The 18,422-nt window shown below is 39.2% G+C and overlaps 1 protein-coding gene across 1 annotated transcript in view; it reads left to right on the top strand.

The window, feature by feature from the left end:
- Positions 1 to 12,504, top strand: part of Plcxd2 (phosphatidylinositol specific phospholipase C X domain containing 2) — a 46,448-nt gene extending 33,944 nt beyond the window's left edge. Inside the window, exon 4 of the mRNA XM_015478536.2 lies at positions 6,546 to 12,504. Within this exon, the coding sequence (XP_015334022.1) occupies positions 6,546 to 6,705 (160 nt within the window). The 3' untranslated portion in view covers positions 6,706 to 12,504. The remainder of the gene's footprint in view (positions 1 to 6,545) is intronic.
- Positions 12,505 to 18,422: the final 5,918 nt, after the last annotated feature.

Here is an 18,422-nt window from a genome sequence, read left to right as displayed (position 1 = left end):
AAACTTGTAGATTAACATTATTTACTTATTCATACAACAAACTGAGTACCTAAGAGGAAGTAGGTGTGAATGTACAAGATGAATAACAGTCTCTGCCTTGTGGAATTAATTCTCAGTCTCACAGAAAACACTAGTATGAACATTTCTACTTAGAAATGTGAAAAATCAGTATAATAAAAATCTGTACAGAAAGCTGTACTAGTAAGAGAGGAAGGACTATTTAAAAATCAGCGTAAGTTAGATCTTTTTACTGTTTCCTGAGTATGAAATGCCTTTTTTGCATGTGACTTCATTTGGTTTTTAAACCTAAGCCAGGCTCCAGAGGACACATTCTCTAAAGCACTTCATCATCCCCACTTAAGGTGGAATCCAGTGGCTCTAGGTGACCCACACATCTTGTACTCTGGTCATTGCACCACCACCCTCTCCAGTGTGCCACACTGCCATGGATATAGCACATTTTATTGCCCTGTTCTTTTCTGCTCCACAGGCTTTTTGTCTTCTTAGTACCTGAATCTGGTCAGATCTCCTTGTTTACAACCGTTAACCCTCAATTTCACCATGATTTTTATATTTGTTAATTCTTAGCACTTTGGTATGCCTGCAAATGAATCCCAAGCTCCTTGTTTGGTGGTAATGATAGTGGCATGTGCCCAAGGCCAAGATCTTTCAGTGTGCCAGAGCTCTTGTCCAACTGGTAGCAGGCTGAGATCCCTGATCTTGGAAAGATACTTTGGCATCTTAATCCCTGTTCATCACAAGAATATCATGGGTGTGATCATGCATTCCTATGCCTGCTCATCAACCAAAGGAAGAAATGCAGGTCTGGTCAGGAATGTGTTCCCAGATGCCAGCACAGCATGTGGTTGTCATCTCCTCTAAATTACTGAGCAAACATCTGTCCCTCCCCTGAGCATCAGCACTCAGAGTGTCTGTCCTAAGGTATAAAAGAATAGGGGTGCTTCAGCTGACCCTAGGCACGGGTTATCATCTCAAACCAGGGGGAAGAAGACAAGCTGCATTATTCTACACATGCAGAGGTGGTTTTCTTGGCAGGGAGATAACCCCCACCCATGGGACCCCAATAAAGCCTTCAGCAAGCTTTGGACATGAGATCTTATACACCTTGGTTCATCACCCTAGAAGGAATCCACAAAAACTGAATTTTTATGGTACTTTCCACCAGACTCATAGAAATCTAAAATTCAGATTCCTAGCACTCCCCCTAAAATCAGAAAAAAAAATGAGTTTTGCCTAAGCTTGAAGATAGAGCAACCATGGAACTCAAGAAGGTGACATGGACTGAAATCAGAGGGCCTGAGACTGGAGCCTACATTGGTCCCTGTTGTGGGCTGAATTATGCCCTTAACCCCCAAATTTATATATTGAAGCTGTCACCATGCTTCCTTAGAATGTGACTATATTGGGAGAAGGGCCTTTTATAGAGATAATTAGGACAGGCCCTAATCCAATCTCACTGTTGTCATTAAAGGAAGAGAAAATGTAGACACCAGGGATGTGTTCAGGCATAGGAAATGTGAAAAGGTGGTCATCTACAAACCAAGCAGAGAGGCCTCAGAAGAGACCAGACCTGCTGGCTCCTTGATCTTGGACTTCCAACTTCTGGAATAAAAGAAAATATGCTCTAGTTGTTGAAGCCACCTAGCATAGATTTTATTAGGGAAACCTTAGCAAACTCATGCCGTCCCTTGGCAATAATAGTGTGGCCTTGTACAAGTTCTCTGGGCTGTGGTTTATCTCACCATTTAAAAGGGATTAATAGAACCCCACAAGATTATTATCCTAACCTGGAAATGCCTACCACAGTGCCTGGCATAGAATAGGTATGCCATCCCTGGTTGTAAAGAAACCCAGGAAGGCAGTGTGAACCAGCCTTGTCCTAGAGTGAGCCCCAAAGCCAAGGGCAAGTTTTAAGCTTACTGTTTTGCACCGTGAGGGGATTGTAGCCTGAGGGGCTGTCAGCAATATCTGTCAGCCTTGTTCATGGCCCTCTCATCCTGGGAAGTGCCAGGAGTTAAGAAAATAAAGTGGCTCCTCTTTCCAGTGGATTCTACATGTCCTTTTCTCTACACATAATCCCAATTATTTTATCGGTGCCTTAGGGAAGACTGACCCGCAATGGACACAGAGCTCTTTTTTCCTGGAGACCAGATTCACACCCTCCCCACATTTCTCTGCTCAGACTAACAGGGATCCCTCAAGGTTTGGCTCTGGCTGCTATTGGCTGGGGTTGCATCCAGGCCTTCAATTCTGTTCATTCCCAAGACAGCCAGCAGATGGCACTTGCACCTCATACTTTAACAGACTAGGGGTTTTTGTTTTGTTTTGTTTTGTTTTGTTCTTTTGTTTTGAAAAGAAGTCTGTTGTGAAGGTGGGAGTTCATAACCCACTTGAATCAAAGTGTGGAATATGATATGTCAAGAAATTTGTAATGTTTTGAACAACCAACAATAAAAAATTAAAAAAAAAAAAAAAAAAGAAAAGAAGTCTGAATGCCTCTTACCATGAGTACTAGCAGGTTTTTCACGTGGGCCACTAGATATTTGTGAACTCTGTTTCCAAAAGAGGTCAGTATTTGCAGCCCCTGACACTCAGATCATAACATTTTGTTGCCTAAACAACAAAAGATGACTTTTTGAAGGCTTTTTTTTTTTTATTTCCAGCTCCCAAATATCTCTACCTTATACTCTTATTCATGATTCTTTTTCTTTTGCCAGTTGCTTACATGCTACTTAATGTATCCCAGGTACTGCACTAAACACTTTATATGTATTATTTTACTTAATCTCTACCCCCAAATCTGTCTGAGAGCATTATTACCACTGCTTTACAAGGAAGAGGCTGAGGGACAGCAAAATTCAACAAGTTAAGGTCATATTGAGATTATGAAGTTCTCAAGAATCCCAGCTAAAACTGGGAGCATTCTTGGGAGGGTAGTCTATTAAGTCATAATCTGCTACAAAATATAAAATGTAAATTGATTTGAGTTGATAGTAGAGTCCACTGATTAAGAGAAGAGATCCAGGACTGATTATAGGCATTATGGTAAGAGGAAAAGCAAGAGGGGAAGGGGAAAAAAAAAATCTACCAAGGCTGTAATAACATTGTCTTTCTAGAAGACTGAGAAGTTAGATGTATTCCTAAAGGAGGGAGGGTGGCTTTAGATGTATTCTGAAAGAAATGGAAGGGAAAAATTGACAACCAAAGAGTGTGACCAAAAGAAGAGAAAGAGATGAGTTAATATAATACTTCACTTATTCTCAATTTTTGACCTAAAGCAAATCTTCCTAAAAAATTTCTGGTCCCTTCACCAAAGGTACGCACCAGTTTCTATCTCCCTCTAGTCATTTTCAACCCATTGAGGATTTAGTGGAGCTGTTTTTATCATGATGAAAAATTACGAGTGCACTCTACGGCTTTCTCCTCTATAGTGCCCATGGTAGTTCACATTTACTACTAATGTAGAAACCATCACACTGAATTTTGTTTTAAATGTCACTAAACTGAGCTCTGGGCAAAACTTCAGGGTGTAATATAGGAAGCCTTCGGTCTCGAAAATGACACCAGCAGACTGTTCATGAGGCAACTGATTAGATATCAGTCTATCAGGAAGCCACATGTAGTGACAGGATAACTGTCTATCTGTGTGGAAAAAGTGAACTTTGACTCCTACTTTATGCTATACACAAAAATTAACCTGAGATGGACCTTAGACCTGAACTCATAAAGCTTTTAGAAGAAAACATAGGATATCTTTTTGAATGAGGAGTAAGTGAAGATTTCTTAGATCTCAGAAATTATAAAAGAACAAATTGGTAAGTTTGATTCTATCAAAATTAAGGAATTCCACTCATCCGAATGTGTCATTGAGACAAAAGCAAGCTACAGGATGGGAGAAAATAAACAAATATATGAAATAATGTTTATCATCTCTAGCAATTAGAGAAATGCAAATAAAAACTACTCTAAGATTTCATCTCACTCCAGTCAGAATGGCAGTTATTATGAAGACAAGCAACATTTTTTTATTATCAACATTTTTTATTATGTTGGTGAGGATGTAGGGAAAAAGGTACACTCATACGTTGCTGGTAAGACTGAAAACTGGTGCAGCCAATATGGAAAGCATGGAGATTTCTTGGAAAATTGGGAATGGAATCACCATTTGACCCAGCTATCCCTCTCCTCAGTCTATACCCAAAAGGCTTAAAAACAGCATACTACAGAGACACAGTCACATCCTCTCTTCTCACAGCACTTTCCTCTGAAAACTGGAAACACATGGAGACTCCTATTTATAGCAGCACAATTCACAATAGCTAAACTGTGGAACCAACCTAGATGCCCTTCAATAGATGAATGGATAAAAAAAAAAAAGTGGCAATGGAATATTACTCAACAATAAAAGAGAATAAAGTCATGGCATGTGCAGGCAAATGGATGGAGTTAGAGAAGATAATGCTAAGTGAAATTAGCCAATCCCCCCAAAACAAATGCCGAATGTTTTCTTTGATACAAGGAGGCTGATTCATAGTGGGATAGGGAGAGGGAGCATGGGAGGAATAGACAAACTCTAGATAGGGCAGAGGGGTTGGAGGAGAAGGCGGTGGGGCATGGGGTTATAAATGATGGTGGAATGTGATTTACATTATTATCCAAAGTACATGTATGAAGACACGAATTGGTGTGAATATACTGTGTATACAACTAGAGATATGAAAAGTTGTGCTCTATATGTGTAATAAGAATTATAATGCATTCCGCTGTCATATATAAATTTTTAAAAAAAGCAAAAAAAAAAAAGAATGAAATATAATAGAGATTGGTTGAAAGCATTTTAAGATACTTTGTTGATAATAAAAAAAAAATCTAACAGACTAGAACCTAGGACATATAAGTAATTTCAGTAGCTGAACATGTTCAAAAAGTGAAAAATGTTAGTAAAAGAATCGAATAGCTACTTCATGAATGGTCAATAAGCACGTGACAAACTGCTCAATACCATTATTCATCAGAAAGATGCAAATTATAACACTGTGAGATGTCACTACATATTCACTAGAATGACTAAAATTAAAAGATAGCACCAAATTTGAGGAAGGATATGAGGCAGCATCCACATGCACAATCTCTTAGGAACAAGTCTTATAGTTTCTCATAATGCTAAATGTAAACAAGCCTTATAATACAGTAATCCCATGCCTTGGTATTTAACTGAGAGAAATGAAAACAAATGTCCATAAAAAGCCTTATAGAAGAATTCCCATAACAGTTTTATTCATAACAACTAAAAATTGGAAACAGCTCGTGTATTCATCAATAGAAAAATGGACAAACTGTGTTATGTTCATTATGTGAAATAATATGCAGTATTTAAGAAATAAAAAATACAGATCCCTCCACGCATGGTGGCCCATGCCTGTAATCCCAGCAGCTCAGGAGGCTGAGGCAGGAGGATCGTGGGTTCAAAGTCAGCCTCAGCAACAGTGAGGTGCTAAGCAACTTAGTGAGACCCTGTCTCTGAATCAAATACAGAATAGGGCTTGGGTTGTGGATGTGGCTCAGTGGTTGAGTGCCCTGAGTTCAATCCCTGGTGAAAAAAAAAAAAACCCACAAAATAAAAAAAAATAAATAAAGATCCATGCAATGCCATGGATGAGTTTGAATACCATTATGCTGAATAAAAGAAGCTCATACAAAAGAATACACATTGTATGGTTAACATGAAGTTTAGAATAGGTAAATATCATCTATCATGGAAAAAAATCAATACAAGTTGTTGCCTCTTAGGGAATGAAGCAGGAATTGACTGGGAAAGGGCATGTGAGAACTTTCTGGAGTGTTGGTAATGCTCTATAGAGTTATGAGTTTGGGTCATTTATATATGGTTGTCAAAACTCAGCAAGTGCACACTTAAGATGTGCACATTTTATTGGATGTAATCTTTATTTCAAGAAAACTAGAAACACATGGAGACTCCTATTTAATCATATTTTTGCTGAAACATTTAGGGGATGTGTATAAATGTTTGCATTCAATTATGTGAAAAACAGCTGGATTGATGGAAGGATAGTGTTGGTTGATGAATAGATAGGTGGCAGGCAAGTATAGAAAAATTTTAGTGGTAAATTATGGGTGGTGGATATATTTACTTACTGTAAAATTCTTTCAATGTTGCATATGTTTGAAATTTTTGTTATAATAAAAAATCAAAGAACCCAGCAATAATTAGACTCTTGAGCTTAATGTTTCAAGGTCCTATTGACATGGGTATCCCTTTGATGCTTGGGACAAATAATCTCCTCTTCTATCAAAGAAACCCTGGAAAATTTAATTTTCTGATGGATTAGAGACAGCTTCATCCTTGCTGGAGATATAAGCTTAAATGGACTTAGCCCTGGGGGCATGTGCTTTATTAACATACTTTTGTTATATTGATGGAAATGTTGTGTTTCCTTTTCTAGAGAAGTCCTTCTAAACTCTCGGGTCTTTCCTCTCTTCTCCCAACACTTTCCTCTATGTAGGAATCTTCCTGCCATCCTGGACTGGGTGAAAACTCAGAAGCCTGGTGCCATGGGTGTCAACATCATCACGTCTGACTTCGTGGACCTGGTGGACTTTGCCACAACCGTCATTGAGTTGAATGACCTTCTGCAGGAGGACAGAGCTTTGGCTAAATGCTGATTTGTTTATTTAACCTAGGGTTGAAGTTGTTGATCCAGGGTAGAATTCTTTGAAGAATTTCCTGTTGGGATGGCCCCTGGGCAGTGGTAGTGAAGAGAGTAAGAGGAGGAGGGCTTCTTTTTTTCTTTTCCTTCCTCACAGGGCCATTGGGATAACATTACAGGGCCTTCAGTTGCATTTTTCCCAAATGAGACTTTTAAAAAGCTTAAGTCCAAGGGAAGAAAGCATGTTTCATGTGCTCAAGGTCAGAATCTCCCCAGTGACTTGTGGTAGTGAATGGAATATGGAAATAGGGTCTCCAGTCCATTGGAATATGGAGTATCCCTCAATTGATCCAGTTCTCTATTGGTTTCCAGGGTCTTGTGTTTGAGCCAGTGAGAAGGCTAAGCCAGAAAGGTATTCCTGGTCCAAAGGATGACTCATTGCAGGTTTGGACTGCCCTGTGGCTGGCTCTAACTTCAACTTGAGGTTCTGTTCTGGGAGGACAGGAAGCCAAGCATCAGTTCTCTCCAGGGTTGTTGAATGTCTCTACTACTTCCCTGGGGGAATAAGACCTGTTTGTCACCAAGGTGTCTCATCTACATGCTGTTTATGCATACCTTGTGTTGGTAACTGGTCACCTGAATTCTTCAGTTAAACAGTGCATACTGCCCTTGATATCAGAAATGTTTTCTAGTTTTAAAGCATTGATTCCTTTCTATTAGGTGGGGGGGGGCCTTCTTAAAAGGGAAGGAACAACAATGGGAGATCTTTTCGGTACAGGGCCCACCAAGAGATAGACATGCATGTTTGCTGCATGCCATCTTTCTTTGATTTAATTCTCTAGTAGTTTTCTAAAATAACTGCCGAGTGAACACCTGCATCATTTTGGCAAAGTCCTCTTTGGATTGGGGTCTTCAAGCCAGACCTTGGAATTGCATTTCATTGTTGTCTGCTTATGACTGAGACCTGCACAGTGGCATACAGTGCCAAGTAGAAGGCACTTTGTCCATGACACCATGGAGGCTGACGCAGGATGCATGGGAGAGTGCAATGGCATTAAAGGAGGAAGCTCCAAGTGGGTTTGGAGCCATTCTAAAACTCCTGGAAAACAAGACTACCTCGGGGACCTTTAGGATGACTTGTGTGTCATCAAGTGAGAAATACCCAGTGTTGGGACTTTTCCAGTGCTTGTCTGGATTGCTCTACTTTCTGCAGGTTGTTCTGAGCCTACTTATCACTACTGCATGAGGGCTTTGAAACTCAAGAGGGGATTTTTTTTTAACTGATAAGAGGTGCTTATCTCTAAAGAGCCCTCTTGTGTTTTGGTTTGTTTATTTATTTATTTATTTATTCATTATTTATTTATAGAGTAAGTATCTGCAGTGCTTCTGACCTCAAGAGCACTCACACAGGAGATAACTGACCTTTCCTTGCCCAGAACAGACGCTGCCACAGCCTTCCTCCCCTTACCAGGACTGTGCATCTCAGGTCTGTGAGTGAACTTGGATTCTGCGGCAGGTGTCCTGGCTCCTCCAAACCTGCTGAGGACAATGTGGATGTGTAGATGTGATCCAGATCCAGGAACCACTGTGGAACCACACACAGGGATAGAAGATGGAATGGGTCATGAAGAACTCTCAGTCCTTGAGTAGACCCTCCAGCAGAAAGCTGGAAAGAAAGAAGCCAGAAATAAAACTGGGCCTCAGGATGCACTCACTTTGATGTCCCTCAGCCCTGTTATATTGATGAGATCCCTAAGGAAGTGTCAGTTTTTGGATTTTTAAAGAGAAAATATAAACCTGGAATCCCGAATGGATGTGGGCATTTATAAAGATTGCTGGACTCTTCTTCCAGCAGTTTCCCATTTCTGTCCTTTGATTTCACAGACAGATTTTTTGCACATTGCCTGTATTGGGGGATAGCTTAGGTGAGCTACCAACAGCACCTACGTCCCCCCATCTATTGGTCTTCCAGCCTTCACTTTCTGTAAAGCAGCTTAAGCCCTGACCTTTTGCATCCTCAGCTCAAGAAGATCACAACAGGAATGCCTATGGGAAAATCTGGTTTAACTTTCCCTGTTCTTGTATTTGAACTCTTCCCTGAAGAGGTTTCTGGGATAGTATTGTCAAATTCTGTAGGGCCTAAGAAGGTGGGTGTCCTCACTTTCTAAATTTTCCCTCAGTTCTGCTGTTGAAGTCTAATGACTGGCTCTGAAATCCCTAGCTTAACCTCAGGGTTTTATTTTTGTTTTTATTGCTCCATTTTGGTTTGGTTTTTAATTCTTGGTCATTTGCTAAGGACCCGATCATTTTTCCTCTCTTAACCCTGTGGTACTTGACAAAGAGATAAGGAGGCAAGAGGAGAATTATTCTGCTCTGTTTTATTTGAGCCTCAGCTTTGTCCAGGTGCTTGGTGCTATGAGGCCAGGTGTTTTGACAGGTATCTGCACAGGAGGTGAGCAACACCCAATGGCTGCTGACTGTCCAGTAAAATGTTTACTTGATGTTCTTTCTTCATTTTTAAATATATAGTTGCACTTCTCTTGAATTGTGACATTTAAATGCATCTTGGTGTTTGCATGCTAAGAGAAAAATCATGGAGCATGACACAGAAGAACAGAAAAATCCTAAGGTTTCATGTACAAAGCCTAGCTCTGCATGAGTCCCTGCTGGCTTTTGCTCCTCCATGCTGCTCTGGGTTGCCAGCCTTGCTTGAATTTTGCAACTCTGCACTAGAGTTCTGGGAGGAAGGAGGATTTTTTATTAGTAAATACTCGAATCTCTGCCCCAAGAAAAAGGCACACTTTATTGCAAAAAAAAAAAAAATGTGTGCATTCTGTTCCTTGATCATGAGGTTACGCAGGAGAACTCCGGCACATGGCACAGAGAGAAAGTAGACTTTAGGTCAATGACTTATTCTGCAACCATAAAAATGGTGATCCATCCCCATCACTTGTTCTCACAAGTTCTGAGTGATCAAAACAAGATCAAACAAAGACTCTCACACTTGCTCAGACTTAACTTCAAGATCAGCTAAACAGCTACTTGATTAAGCCAATGAGGAATTAATCTCACAAAATTTGGGGTCCTGTTTACTCAGAAATATAACTGTTTTTTTCATGAGCTCCATCAACCATTCCAACACCATCACATTTCCATGATTTTGTGGCAAAGGGACCATCACAGATTTCAAATCAGTGAAAATAGTGTTTTAAAGGCTTGGACTTTCAGCTTATTAGAGGTACCATGTGGTGTCATGGAAAGAGAAGATATTCTGAAGACTGGAGAGAGAGGTCAAGATAGGATTGATGGAATAAAATGATAAGTTATTGAGGATTAAAGTTTTTTGTTAATGGCGATGAAAGAGGGTCATGCAAGATTTTTTTATATCTGCTGCATTTGACTCAATAATAACTGTTTAGTCATTTTCCTTAGTGCTGAGTCCAGAGCCCTGAATTTTTGAGGTTAAGCCACAGTTCAAATCCAAGTTTTAAATAAATGCAAAGAAAAGCACAAGATCTGAGCCCAGGTGATGATATATCTTAACTATTTTATAGTTTCTTCTTGCATGACCTCATATTCACATAAAAAAAATTACGTTTCTGTCCAAGAGGACAATGTACTAGAGCACCTTTCTTAGGAAGAAAAAGGGCTTACACAAAATCAGGCTATTGCAGATTGCATTCCTGCCAGAGAGGAAGTTTTGTAGTGTTCTTCATTGTCTGTTAGGTTCTGGGAAACAGAATTGGCTAATGAATGGGACACTGCCATAAGACTCCACTCCCTTAGCTGAGCAAGCAACCCTGTGCAAAATTGTCCCTAGTTCTTTCATCTGTAATAAAGATGCAGTCTGCTACCTAGTGATGAGTGTTTGGAAAACCTTGGTTACTGGTTCTTGAAAATATAAGATCCCTATGTTTAGATCAAATGCCTTATACTCAGGGGATGTACAGTTGTGGTAATTCTTTTTTTCTATGCATGTGTATAAAGAATCCAACGTGGGCTCACTTCCTAAAAAAAAGTGTGGTGTAGGTTGACAGAACTTGATCAGGAATGGCACCTTCTGTATTATGTGTAATGAAATATGTAGGGCTCAAAAAACCTTCCAACATGCTTATGGGTTTCCGAGAGGTGGGCTTTCTCAATATATTTCTATTTCTCTAAATAGTCTTGTTAGGCCAAGAGGAAATTTGATATGGCAGAGAAGAATACGGTTACCCATTGAAATTCCACTCACTTTCCAGTATATTTTGATTCTCTGTTGCAGGCTGGATCCTATTTGCCACCATAGGTTTGTCACTCAAAAATGTTGCCCTGGGAAACACAGGAGTGAAGTGATTAAATGATAAGAGGTTTACCTGGAAACTTTACCCTTAATTCCAGAGGATTCTGATCAGCTCTTTACTGCCCCCAAGAGACACCTTACCTCCTTAACCTTTGGATTCCCAGCTTCCTGCTAGAAACAGCACACCAACAGCACTGTATTTCTGAACTAGCCCTAGCTTGGAAGTACACACTACAAAATGCTATTGATTTTCTTAAAATAGCACAGTCTTAGATATTGTAAAAAATACTCTGAGATAATGCTATCCTGTTTTAGATATAGTGTTTTAGCATCTTCAACAAAACTTGTTCTACTTAGGACTTTTCAAACTCATTTCTAAATCAAATGATTTAGATAAAATATTTCCCTTCCCTTTTCTGGTAGTTCAATTCCACAGTCTGTTGAGGCAATTTCATCAGCAGGCTGGAGGCACTTTTCTGTGTGATACCTTCCTCTCTTCTTCATAGAATACCACTTTGTCCTCTTGTCTTCTGGGCATCCTCCATCACCTGCCAATCACTCTTCATTACAGGATGCTGGCAGAAGGCACATACATATATACAGTGATGACCAGCACACTCTATCACAGTGGGGTTTTTCTTCTTAATTATTTTCAGCGCATAATTTTGTCCCCCAGCCCTAGCCAGTCATTAGAATGATACTTGATTTCAGTCCAGAACTTGGGACCAACACTTAGTTCAAATAGCACAGGCTTGCTCACAAGCTTTAAGCTTAATAAAAAGCACAGCACTTTGAAAAGGCAAATATAGATCTTTGGTAGTTCTGTACATTTGAAATTTTACATTGTTATTAGTTTATAGCACTAATAACACTTCAGTTATGAATCTGTAGTACCAACATGACAAATCTTAGAACCTATTCTAGAAAGATTCCTTGCTGCTATTATACTTACTAATTTACACCCCAATATTAGTAAGTGTTAAACACAGATTGTGTATGCATTATTTGTATTGTGTATATGCCAACTATAATACTTAACCTCACTGAATCAGCAATTAAAAAATACAGAAATTGTCAAGGTGAAAATAAGTCTTGATCAATTCAGATAATTTATGGATCTGATAAATGCTCTAATAGATATTATATTTTCTCCTCTATTGTTTTACACTACAGTGCATGTTAAGTTAAAAATAATAATAAATTGTACCAATTTTAAGGCTTTAGGATTAAAAATTTTGCATATATGCTCCTTGATACTCTGAAATGTGTTTTATGGCTTAATTATCTTATTCGTACACATTCACTTGGCTTTTTTCCCTCTAGGAAATAATTGTTCAAATATATCTCTTCTTGTTACCTTGATTAAACTGTGTAATTCAACCTAGAACATTGTAAAGCCAAAATACCTCATTTTAACTGTGAAAAAAAAATGTCAAGGCGTATTATGACATGATGTGTTTCCTTGTACTTGGTTTGAATGACATAAATAGGCTTATAACTAATAATAAATATTAAAACATCAAAACTTTGACAGTCACGTTTCCTTTGTTTTAATGAACATTGTATTATTGGATCCACTCCTAATTTTGTTTTAAAGAACTACAGACTCAGTGTCAGTAAAATAGCTTATTATGCAAATATTAGATGAACATCCTTTCAGCTCTGCCTAGAATTTATTGGGATTAGCTAAATATGCCCACAATTCCCAAGATGAGCAGTATGTGAAATATGTACATAACCACATCATCCATGCTTTTCCAAGCTTTGTCCTTAAAGCACTTCAGTTACTTGTACTAGTTTAGACCAGTTCTTATTGACATCCATATTCTCATGCTACTGCCTTCTCTGTTGCACATTAAACTGAGTGATTCCTGGATGCCCAGAAGTAGAGCAATTCAGAGATGATTTGTGCACACGATGAGTAAATAAAAGTGGACCTTCAATTTATGTTGCAATGTCCCACAGTTTTCTCATTCCTAATTATTTTTTACAGAATATCTAAATGCACTAAATTTCAGTGATTTTTTTTTATTTTGCCTTATCTCTTACAAAAAATAATGGATTATTGTGAATGTCCTTTCTATGGATTTAACAGAGATTCAATTAATTCTAAGTAATCATTTATTTGATATGGTTGAATGATGGAACAGGTAATTAGGAGTAATGATACATGTGTTTAAGTTCATAGCAATTTAGAACATAGTCACAGTCAGAATTTTCTGCCTGTATTTATTGTTTAGTAACTCTACCTCAATGTCCTCTGGTTGGTTTTAATAAGCACCACATTCAGTGATTCCAATTTAGTTTTTAGTAGTAAGCCACTAAAATAGTATATATTTTGATGTAGATATGGTTGGGTCCAAACATAAGCAAAGTAGGTATAACCTGTGTGGTGTAATTGCAGAGATATTGCTGTCCTACCTCAATTTCTCAACATACACTGTGATTGATACATTGCTGCTATGATAATGGAGCTCTTGCATTATGTAGGAAGTCTTCAATATCTAATCACAGATTGATTTATCAGATTACTACAAAGTTATAAACATGCACCAGACCCAGATTCCTATTCCAACTGTATCACATTCTAACCGTTGTGTTCATTGAATGATTTAGCAGGAACTAATCAATGAGAGATAAAGTAGCTAGATTTGGATGGTGGAAAAGAAATGTATTGAAAATTCTTTGTGTGGCATATTTACAGGGGCTGTGTAGCAGAAGGTCAAGGCAACTAGAGGATGCTAGGTGCTTAGACTGGGTCATATTCTCTCTCTCTCTCTCTCTCTCTCTCTCTCTCTCTCTCTCTATCTCTCAATAGGTGAGAAAGGGTGGTAGTCAGGGGCAAAAAGCTGGACCTTATATAAGGAAGTCTCTGGAGACAATGTCTTATGATGTATCTATTGGGGGTTCCCACTTCTGGAAGCTTCCTAATCTGAAATGCTCATAATAGACAAGTCTAGACCCAATCCCTAGAGTTCTAATTTCTTAGGATATTATCTCAGGAGGAGTCAATGAAAAAAAATATACTTTGGTTTTCAGTTAGGCAGGACATTTCTGGACTAAATATGCATTGCTCAGAAAGTGGAATTCATGCCACTGGTGATATTTATGATATTTATGAGGTGGAAATGGCCACATCTTTAACATTAGGCATCAAGATCACTAATCATTTAATCAATCCTGATTAGTTAGGAAGGAAGTCTTAATTTAGTGATGAAACTTGTCTATCCTATTTATCATTCCACAGAGAAAGGTAATAATATCTAACATTTAGTATTATTTGTTTATATTGTATTTATTTTGTGGTTATCTTCTCTTTGTAGCAAGTGGTCCTGGGTTTTCAGTAGTGATATAAAATTCCCTTTCAAAATGAATTTAAGATTTTTAATGAGTGCACTATGAAGAAGCTATAGGAATGGCCTAAATTTGTGATCCTTCTCATTTTGCGGGGAGGGGTACCCTTGGTTCAGCCACATATTTTTGCCTTCAACTGGGTTTGGTTGTTGTCTTTCTAAACATCCGTACTCACTAAATATACAAATAGGCTACTACTTGAGATAGAAAGTCATCTCTCTCTTTCATAAGGGAACTTTCTTCATGTTTTTGGCAGAAGTCCATGCTCAGATAATCTCCATGTCCTATGGAGGAATTTAAACTAGAGAAATCAAGTTCTTGGAGACTATCCACAGACGGCTATTCTGGGTAAACATGGAATACCAGAGAGCAAACTCCAGTTCTTCAGCTTAGAAAGTGATTCCTTTTCTGTGAATCCCTGATGTTAGGATGCCTGAATGTCCTAGATTTTGTTGTGGTTTTTTTTTCCTCCAAAGGAATTCTTCCTGATCAGCAGTATGTTTTTGTTTACCCCTCTGCAAATCTGCTCACTATGACCAAAGGAGTGTTATTATTTTTAAGACATGAAGCCTTTCATTTTCAGAGAGGGTGGGAGGTTGCAAGGGAGGGACAGTGGACAAAGCTCATGTGCCTCAAACCTCACCCAGGAAGGCTTGGACAAGTGTCAAAAAACAAAAGCACAAGTCAGACCAGGGTGTTTTCACAGCTGGGCAGTGTTTGGGGATAGCATGGGGTGGTTGGGAGGACACAGAAGTGTCAGCCTCTGTCCAGTAGCATCATGTGATTGAGAGAAGTCTTAGGCAGTCAGACGGCTTTAATCTAAGGGGCCAAGCATCTAAAGAACAGGATTTATCCTGCAGAGAAAGGTCCTAAGAAGCAAAGCTCTTAGTGTAGAAGGAGGCCACTGAAAGCTGTTCTTTGTTTAACCTAAGAACTTAGCTGCTTTTTGGCCTAAAGACGTTCCTGCCCTGATTCTTACTGGGAGTTCATTCAATCCAGGCCCAGTGAGTCTCGTTTTTAGGACCTCCATGAAGTGTAAGAAGAAAGTGTTAGACTGATTTTTGAAAAGCTTCCACTAAGCAACGACCTTGTGAGTGTAGAATGCACAGAGTAGTGCTTCAGGTCAGCTAGCATGCCTTGAAATGACGCAGAAAATCTTATATAGTGTACACTCAAAAAACGTGTGTATAGCTTTCTGTAGTTTTCATTGAATTTCTTAGAGAAATTTGTGATCCTAAATTGTTTTAAACCACTCTCTTTCATGTGTCTATGAATTATCATTTAAGCAAGAAACAATGGTTAATTTAAGGTATGCTGGATAGACTTGGTCCTTCCGACTTAAAAAAAAAAATTAAGACATATGGATTTGTTCACTATAGGTGCTCTCTTTTAAGAGGTAAGGCCAGGGGCTGGGGCATGTGGCTCAGGCGGTAGCGCGCTCGCCTGGCATGCGTGCGGCCCGGGTTCGATCCTCAGCACCACATACAAACAAAGATGTTGTGTCAGCCGAGAACTAAAAAAAAAAAATAAATATTAAAAAATTCTCTCTCTCTCTCTCTCTCTCTCTCTCTCTCTCTCCCCCCCCCACTCTTTCTTTAAAAAAAAAAAAAGAGGTAAGGCCAGGCAAGACAAGATAAGAAGAAAAGACTAAGCCAAATCCAAACACTCCCAAGGAATAGTCAGGTGGAATCTTATAAGAGAGTATGTGCAAAGAGCAAGGGAAGCAAGAATGGCTCAGGAATGACATCAAAAGCAGATCTGAGCACCAAATTTCGGAGTGAAATGGAGCTTTCCCAGAGGAGAGCAACTGAGGGAGGTAAGGGTCCAGAGGTCATGTTACATGAGAAATGGGGGGTGTTGGAACAGGAAAATGTGGGAGAAAAGTGACAAGAATATCTTCAAATATATTCAAATTGTTACATGACTACAATTTTAAAGTTTTATGACTTTAGATGTAGAGAGGATCAAAGAACATTTGTGCTAGGCACTACCATTAAAGGAGAAAAATCTGAAAGCCCATAAAGAACTGACTGGCTAAGTGTCGTGATGGGCAAAAGGTGCCACTTACGCAGTTGAGGGGGGAGAAATAAAAATGTCCACACGCTTCTGCCCTTTTCAATGCTTTATTCACTCAAATCACTCAATACAATTTCACTCTATAGGTTCTTAATCAATAAAATGACAATTCTTAATGCTAGGCACTGCAATAGACATAATCAATTCACAGCAAACGATTCTAGATTAATTCTAAACACGGTAAACACACTTAATCACGACAGGTTCATGACAGACATTTCCTCTGCATGATAAGCTCAAAGGTCAGATCAAAATTCTCAAGCCTTAGGCTCTAAATCTAGCAGATGCACACTCACTCAGACCATGGGGATCAGGTCAGGAACCAAGGCAGGCTTCTCCTGGGGTGGAGCTGACAGCTGACTGAGAACAGGGTCATAGGGAGAAGTCCTTTTCTCACCAGAGTCAAGAGGCTGCTGTAGAGTTTGAGAGCCTGAGAACAACACAGAGGATTGGGCAGATGAGAAGAGTTGGGATGTCATTCTGGGTCCTCATCAGGCTCTCAGGCTTCTGTGCATCAGTGTCGGCTGGCTGAATATCTGTTCATTTGCTCTAACATTTATACTAACTTTTGGGGCTTCTGACCACCCTTTCAATCACTATCAGCTGCCACTGGATTTCTCAGTGATGTCATTTGCCCTGGGGTTAAAACATAAGGTCTGATGGTCCCTAATCTGATTTCCTTGCCTTTCCCCCTTATTGGGCAAGGACAACATGACAGAGACTTTACTGTGAGCTTGTCAGGATGGGGAGAAGTGACTTGTTTGTGCCTAAGGGCCATACTGGAGGGCTCTGTAGGTGTGCCTGGTGAGACTTCAGGTTTCAAACTAGAGTTTTAAAATGGAGTTGCTTAGGCTAAGGCATAAGGCCATCCTACACTAAGGCAGAGCTGAGACTAGAATCTAGACTCTGAGTTCCTGTTCAGTGTCATTCCCCACCATTTCCAACTGCCTCCCTAAGTGCATTATGTGCAGTGAAGAAGTAGGGCAACAAGTTGCCATTTCAGTAATGTGGAGCTTGGCTTAATATGAGCGTCTTTATGTGGAACGAATACTAAGTGAGATAGTGTGTTCACCACCATGAAGACTATTTCTGAGAGAGTGTGTATTAGTTACCTATTGTTGCTGTAACAAACCACTACAAACTTGATAACTCACAACAGCAGAAATCAATTACCTTGCAGTCTGGAGTCAGAAATCTAAAATGAGTCATCAGAGCTTGCTCCTTCTGAAAGTCCTAGACAATCCATTTCCTTGATTTTTCAGCGTCTAGAGTCTATTGGTATTCTTTGTCTTGTGGTCTTGTGGTCCCTTCTTCCATCTTCCAAGCTATCACTGAAGCATTTTCAATCTCTGACTCAGCTTTTGTCACCACATTGTCTCTGATTCTTACCCTCTTATAAGGACAAAACTGAATAATCCAGGATAATCTCCCATCTCAAGATCCTTAACTTAATCACATCTACAAAGTCACTTCTACCATGTAAAGTAACATTCACAGGTTCTGGAAGTCATCTTGATCATGCTCATCTTTGGGTAGCTATTATTCAACCTACCACTGAACATGCTCGAAAGTTCACTGTTGCAGGCACTGGTGTTAAAGCAGCCCTGAGTTCTAGCCCAGTGTCAGTATCTAGTAGTTGTATGACCATCACCCCTTTGAGTCCCTGTTCCCTCAATCAAAAAATAAGAATAAAAGCCCAAGGTTATCCTGAGGATTTGTGGTCCTATATATGAAATATGTAATATATAATCTACTCAATAAATGCAACCGTATTTAGTCAAAGAACTGCTAAGTGGTTCTCATCAGATATGAATTAAACCAAAGAAACTTTATTATTAAATGGGAGATTTGATAAAGTGACCTCCAAATTCCCTTCTGAGACTGCTAAAATATAAGGGAATAAAATTTTCATCTCTTGTGTAAATTATTGTTAGGGCCTCTTGTCCAGTTGACAGATCCAGTTTCAAGGCAACCACTTTGCTGGATAGTCAGTCAGTAGCTATCAGTCTCTGCTTCCTGCC

Source organism: Marmota marmota, unplaced genomic scaffold, assembly GCF_001458135.2.
Source record: "Marmota marmota marmota unplaced genomic scaffold, marMar, whole genome shotgun sequence".
Taxonomy (NCBI): domain Eukaryota; kingdom Metazoa; phylum Chordata; class Mammalia; order Rodentia; family Sciuridae; genus Marmota; species Marmota marmota.
This window is presented reverse-complemented; position numbering and strand designations above follow the sequence as displayed.